The sequence below is a fragment of the Cynara cardunculus genome (genome assembly GCF_001531365.2).
Source record: "Cynara cardunculus var. scolymus isolate 2C chromosome LG 1, CcrdV1, whole genome shotgun sequence".
Classification (NCBI taxonomy): Eukaryota; Viridiplantae; Streptophyta; class Magnoliopsida; order Asterales; family Asteraceae; genus Cynara; species Cynara cardunculus.
Window position 1 is genome coordinate 36,573,575 of NC_037528.1, and position 7,447 is coordinate 36,581,021.

Consider the following 7,447-nt stretch of genomic DNA (forward strand, 5'->3'; position numbering starts at 1 on the left):
GACGGCTTAGATGATTTCCCGTGTCAAGATCTTGTCAGTAAGGTCGTTAGGAACTAGTATAAATAGCGGCTAAGGCCTTTGTATTCAGTGTGCTTCCGAATTGTAATCGTCTTATTTTCAATTGAATGAATTGAAAAACCTTTGAAGCTATTGTCATGTGTTCATCTTCTTCATCATCTTAACTGTGTGTTCTTGGTTTATTTTACTCTGTTAAATTTGGTCTATGGCCATTGATATTGATTAAAAGTATTTTGGAAACAAAATGGTTATTTTTGTGAGGAATCAGAGAGGCTCTGGTTGTTCCTTGTAAGGAACCAGAGGGGCTCTAGTTGGTCCTCATCATTGGACCAGAGGATTCTGGTTATTGATTTCAAGGATGAGCAAGTTTTTACTAAATGTATTAATTGGATTAGAGGTGTTGTATCTATTGTTAAGCGCTTTCGAGTCAAAATCGTATTTCAGATGTTTTAAGAAAAGATTTTTATACTTAGTCTTTTTATGAAAAACAGACCAGAGAAGCTCTGGTTGACTTACACATTGAACCAGAGGGGCTCTGGTTGGTCATGTCTTTTGAACCAGAAGCTCTGGTTAGTACAACCAGAGGCTCTGGTCGAACATGAACGTTTTATAAATTGCTCATTTTATGAAAAAGGTTATCTTATTGGTTGAAGGCCAGAGGTGCTGGTTAGTATAACCAGAGGCTCTGGTCATGAAGACCAGAAGCTCTAGAAGAGAGACCAGAGAGGCTCTGGTCCTATGTTGAAATATTTTCTAAGTGTGGTTTAGAACTTGAGGCTCTGGTCATGAAGACAAGAAGCACTGGAAGAGAGACCAGAGGGGCTTTGGTCCTGAATGTCGAATTATATTCTAAAGTCTAGTTACTGAAACCAGCGGCTCTGGTCGTGAAGACCAGAAGCTCTGGAAGAGAGACCAGAGGGGCTCTGGTCCTGAATGTCAAATTATATTCCAAGTTTGGTTGGTTCAACCAAAGGCTCTGGTCGTGAAGACCAGAAGCTCTGCAAGAGAGACCAGAGGGGCCCTGGTCCTGGATGTCGAAATATTTTCTAAGTGTTGTTTGAAACCAGAGGCCCGATGGACCGAAGTAGTATGTTTTCAGTTTTGCTTCATAAGATATTTGATTTGAAATAAATATTTTGGTGATCTTCACCCTGCATCACATAGAAGGGAACCTCACTAGACATTCATGTCTAACCCTCATTTTCGTGTTTCCAAAATTATGTGTGCAGGTAATGATAAGTGAAAGAGTATTGTGTGAATTACTTCCCTATATGCTTAGCTGTTTTTGGAAGCATAGATGATAGGACGCAAGAGCTTGTACTTTTGGAATTTTTGAGCTGTGTATTTTATATTATAGACTCTTGTATCGAGGACCTATGTGGGGAAAACATGTATTCTATATATGAAATTTGTGTTATAAGCAATGTGTGGTTGGGGTGTTACAGAAATAATAGGAGGAAAATAGTAGGAGGGGGTGGAGATAGAATAACCCTAAATTTATTCAAGATTTTTCTAAAATAGATGTGCCATTGACCAAATTGACTCGAAAGAATGTTAAATTTTAGTGAAAGGAAGAACGGCAAAAAGCCTTCCAATTATTGAAAAATCATCTCTGCAGTGCCCGGTGTTGACTCTACCAGATGGACCAGAAGATTTTGTAATTTACAGCGATGCCTCAAAATTAGGGTTGGGTTGTGTCCTGATGCAAAGAGGAAAGGTGATTTCTTATGCTTCTAGACAACTAAAATATCATGAGAATCAATACCCAACTCATGATGTGGAATTAGCAGCAGTGGTATTTGCTTTGAAAATATGGAGGCATTATATTCTGGGAACAAAGTGTCAGGTCTACACTGATCATAAAAGTATACAACATTTATTCAGCCAGAAAGAGTTGAATATGCGGCAGCGTCGATGGATTGAACTTGTTAATAATTATGATTGTGAAATCATTTACCACCCAGGAAAAGTCAACGTGGTAGCCGACGCTTAGGGATGGCAAAAAAACCGAAACCGACGGTGAAAACCGAAAACCGAACAATTCGGGTCGGTTTCGGGGACCTCTTAACGGGATCGGGGCGGGGATCGGGGGTAGTTTCGGGGATTATATCGGGGACGGGGACGGGGACGGTACTCACCAACCCGGACCGGCCCGATAATATATATAATATATTAATATATTTAAATTTCAATATTTTGCAATTTTATAAACCCAAAGCCCAAGCTTCTTCTTAAGCCCACCCAATTGTCCATTGACTTGAGCCTCACTCTTGACCTCACGTCCTCACCCTCTCACTCACGTCTGCTGCTGCTCATACCATCATCTCACGTCTCCTCGATTCAAATAATCAAATTTCAACCGACTGAACGAACGTCGTCGTCGATTGTCGAACCGACTAACCCTGTCCCTGTCGCCGATGCCTTCTAACGGCTAGCCTCTCATCTCGCTCTCGGCTAGCCTCTCCTCTCGCTGCTCGTACCATCGTCTCACGTCGCCTCGCTGACTCGCTCTCTCCTACAGACTAACGCCGGCTGTTCTGCTCTCCTACAGTCCTACCACCGGCGGCCTTCCTACAGTCCTACCGTCGGTGGCCCTTAACAGTCGTAACGCCAGCGGCCCTCTACCCTTAACAGTCCTAACGTCGGCTGCTCTCAAATTGAAGGTACGCCTAGCTTGCTAACTGTATACTTATGCTCCCTCTCAGTCTCAGATAGTAAGATTAGATTACTTTCCAGTTTCCATATCCATGTCCCTCTCAAATTACATGTTTTGCAGCTTTAAATTCATTGATGTGGCTTGCTTATAACCTATTTAGAATGGAACAACAATTAATAATCAGACCCACTTTTTAGATTTTAGAATTAGATTCATCATTCATGTGGCTTGTGTATAACCTATTAGTACATATTTGAGACTTTGAGTACCATTGATTGTTGAAATTTGTGGATTGTTGAAATTTGTGGATACTCCCTAATACTGTCAAAGCCTTTCAAGAAAGGGGTGGTCCTTTTTGGATTTCATTTTGTAAATATGTTTAAATTAATTGTAACATTAATACATCCTATAGAAGTCTATATAAATCCTATAGAAGTCTATATAACCCTAAAAAGTATGTGAATCTTGTTGCCTACTATCATCTAAGTGAATATTAGAATTTGGTAACTTGATATTATTTAATTTGTTTGTCTTTACATAGGTGATGTCAGATATGGAAATGCAATGTAATGACTCCAACACAATCACTCCTACTGATAGTCATCCTAAAATGAATGAGTCTATTTCACAAAGTAAGCCAATTGGTTCATCACCTGCGATTAATTCAGTGACTCAAAATGAAACGCACACTAATGATGTCTCTAATAATGATGAAATTGAGTCGGGGGTAGAAAGAGGAAAACACGATCAATAGTATGGAACCACTTTAAGAAGATAAAAGTGGATGGTAATGATAACGCAGAGTGTAACTATTGCAAAAAGAAATTGGGAGCGAATTCGAAAATTGGTACAAGGCATTTACATGATCATTTCAAGTCTTGTGCAAGACGACCTGTTCGAGATATACGCCAACATATCTTAGTAGGGGAGCAAAATAAGGTTGATGGTACTTCATCGTATGTTTTTAATTATACTTTTAATACGGATAAATCAAGAAGAAATCTCACGGAGATGATAATCATACACGAGTATCCACTGTCAATAGTAGAACATCATGGGTTCCGAAAGTTTGTGGGGGGTCTTCAACCTTTGTTTAAGGTTCCGTCTCGAAACACCATTAAAAGTGACATAGTAAAGATTTATGATTTTGAAAGACAAAATACATTGAAGATGTTAGAGAAGAACACTAGTAGGATAGCAATTACGACTGATATGTGGATGGCTAACAATAAAAAAAAGGATTTATGGCGGTCACTGCTCACTTTGTTGATCAAAATTGGAATATGCAAAGTCGGATCATGAGGTTTATTTATGTGCCTTGTCCACATACATCTGAAGTTCTTGCGGATGTACTTTATGATTGTTTATTGGATTGGAATCTTGATAGGAAACTGTCTACACTAACTGTTGATAATTGCACCACAAATGATGCAATAATCAACATATTGTTGGACAAGCTTCCTATGAGTTCACTTATGATGGGTGGGAGGTTGTTCCACATGCGATGTTGCGCACACGTTCTTAATTTGATAATTCAAGATGGATTGGCTGTTCTTGGGGACGGGATTGAAAGGATTAGAGATAGTGTGGCCTTTTGGACTGTATCGCCAAAAAGAGATCAAAAGTTTGAGGAAGCAGCTCGCCAATTGAGAATATCTTCCACCAAGAAATTGGCACTTGATTGCAGGACTCGATGGAACTCTACTTATTTGATGATTAGTGTTGCTATAGTTTACAAAGACGTATTTCAACGCTTACACCAACGAGAGTCTCAATATAAAAGTTTGCCAACGCAGCAGGATTGGGAGTTTGCTAAAAAGATTTGTGATAGATTGCAATTATTTTATGAGGTAATTCTAATTTTTACTTAAACTTTACTTTTGTTTTGTTGATATGAGGTAACTTTAGTTTTTTGTTTTTTTGGCACTCTTAGGTAACAGTAATGTTTTCTGGTTCAAAGTATCCCATYACAAATGTATTTTTTCCATCGATATGTGAAATTAGGTATTCTTTGGTCGATTGGTCATGTTCTCCTAGTGAAGTTATTAGAAACATGGCTAAGAAGATGCTTTTGAAGTTTGATAAGTATTGGTCTGTTATACATGGGATTATGGGAATGGCAGCGGTTTTAGATCCTCGGTATAAATTGAAGTTTGTGGAGTTACTTTTTCTCGTGTTGTACGGACAAGACAAATCCGCAACTAAACTTGAAAAGCTTAAGGAATTGGTCTACACTTTATTTCAAGAATATGAGTTTAGTGATCCTGGCGTAAGAAACAACATCGAAGGTGTTAGTGGTTCGTCTTCTTTAAGTTCAGGGTGTTCAGCAAGTCATCGGGTTGAATTTAAAAAAACTATTATTAAATATTGCTTCACTTGCCAACCAACATGATGATTCTGGTATTACAACAGAATTGGATAATTATTTGAAAGAGAAACTTTTGCCTAAAGACATGGAACTTGCTTTGCTACATTGGTGGAAGACAAATGGGTTTAAATACCCAACACTTCAAAGGATGGCTAGAGACATATTAGTCGTTCCTATTTCAACTGTCGCCTTGGAATCTGCATTTAGTACCGGTGGAAGATTGGTGACTCCACATCGTAGTCGACTTCATCCAAAAACATTGGAGGCTCTAATGTGTGCTCAAAGTTGGCTATTGAATRAAATACGAGGTAATCTTATATTTGTTTTTAGTTGTGAATTCTTTTTAGTTATATATTTAATATTTCAATCGTTTTATTTATTTATACTACATTGTGTTCTTTATAGAAACTTGTTCTGATGAGACCGAAGCATATTGCCGTACGATTGAGTATGATTATGATGTGGAAGAGGTAACTACAATTACAATACTATGGACAATGATTATGGTATATTTATTTATTTAGTCTTTTACATACATTTTATTTTATAGGAAGCTAAGGGAAGTGAAAGCTTGGGTTGACGAGTTTGGCCATTTGGGAGTTTCAAGTTAGTAATCTAGCAAATTTATGTATTTGTCTTTCAAGTTAGTTGGATTATATCTAAACTTCGGTTTATTTTGGGATTGTAATTTAAGATGTTTTTGGTCGATCATGGGTTGATCATGTACTCGATATGATGGACATTGTCTTTTTCTCAAGGTTTATTTGATTATGTTTTTGTTCGATAATGGGTTGTCCAAGAAACAGCCAAACAGGTTTATTTAATTATGTTTTTATTCCAATTTTTTGCTTGATAAATATATGTTTTTTCAGATCTGGGTTCGGGTTCGGGTTATGGTTCGGGTTCGGGTAAAACCAATGGGTAACGGTTATTCTGCTCTTAACGGGTTACCAATGGGGATCGGGGAAACCGCAGGGACCCGATGGGGATCCCCGATAAGATCCCCGACGTGGATCGAGACGGTTACAGGGATGGTTATGGTTATCGGTTTCGGGGATGGGGACTCTAAAAACCGTCCCGAACCCGGCCCGTTGCCATTCCTACCGACGCTTTAAGTAGAAAAGAAAGAAGTGACACTATTAAGACTTTGGCAATGAGAATAAACTTAGCTTCTGACATTCATAAAGAAATATTGAAGTATCAGAAGAAAGCTGTAAAGGAAGATCATATTAAGCCGGAAAGATTGGGTAAAATGATTTCCACTTTGAAACCAAATAATTAAGGAATTATGTGCCTTGAGTGACGAATTTGGGTACCCTGCTATGGGGATATTCGGAAGGTTATTCTGAATGAAAGTCATAAGTCTCGTTTCTATACATCCAGGTACCAATAAGATGTATAAAGATCTGAAACCTTGCTATTGGTGGCTCGGATTGAAGAAGGATATAGACAGGTACGTGGAACAATGCATAACGTGTCTACAAGTTAAGATCGAACATCAAAAGCCTTATGGAAATCTTCAATCTCCGATAGGGTATGACGCCATCTGGGTAATTGTGGACCGCTTATCTAAATCTGCACATTTTCTACCTATTAGAGAGGGCTATTCATTAGAAAAGTTAGCACAGATTTATATCAAAGAAATTGTAACCAGGCACGGTGTTCCACTATCTATCATCTCTAATAGAGATAGCCGCTTCACTTCAAGGTTTTGGGAACGTTTACAAAAAGCTCTAGGGTCTAAAAACCAATTAAGTACAACATATCATCTGCAAACAGATGGGCAAATTGAAAGAACCATCCAGACTCTCTAAGACATGCTGAGATCTTGTGTTATTGACTTCAGGGGATCGTGGGAGGATCATTTGTCATTGATAGAGTTTGCTTATAATCATAGCTACCACTCCAGCATCCAAGCGGCACCATATGAGGTCATGTATGGACGAAAATGTCGAACGTTGTTGTCTTAGAATGAGGTAGGTGAGAAGCAGTTGACAGGTCCCGAAATTGTTCAAGAGACTTTTGAAAAGATTGAACAAATTTGCAAAAAAAAATCAAAACAGCACAGGACCGCCAGAAAAGCTATACCGAAAATCGTCGGAAGCCGATTGAATTTTGTGTGGGCAATTTTGTGATGTTGAAAGTTTCTCCATGGAAAGGTGTTATCAGATTTGGAAAGAAAGGTAAGCTTAGTCCGAGGTATGTTGGGTCGTTCAGAATCTGTAAACGAATTGGACCAGTGGCTTATCAGTTAGAACTACCAGAGGAGCTCAGTCTAATACACAACACTTTCCATGTGTCAAACTTACGAAAATGTATAGCTGATTCAAATCTAGCTATACCACTTCCAGAAGTTAAGATGGACAGTAAACTGAAATGTGTGGAAACACTAGAAACTGTGATTG

At 38.5% G+C, this 7,447-nt stretch overlaps 1 protein-coding gene across 1 annotated transcript; it reads left to right on the forward strand.

The window, feature by feature from the left end:
- The first annotated feature begins 3,918 nt into the window (after positions 1–3,918).
- Positions 3,919–5,622, forward strand: LOC112504687 (zinc finger BED domain-containing protein RICESLEEPER 2-like). Its single transcript, XM_025108654.1, has 5 exons — positions 3,919–4,524; positions 4,608–4,971; positions 5,087–5,350; positions 5,448–5,512; positions 5,593–5,622. Exons 1-5 carry the CDS (start codon positions 3,919–3,921, stop codon positions 5,620–5,622), a joined length of 1,329 nt encoding a protein of 442 aa, XP_024964422.1.
- The last annotated feature ends 1,825 nt before the right edge of the window (positions 5,623–7,447 follow it).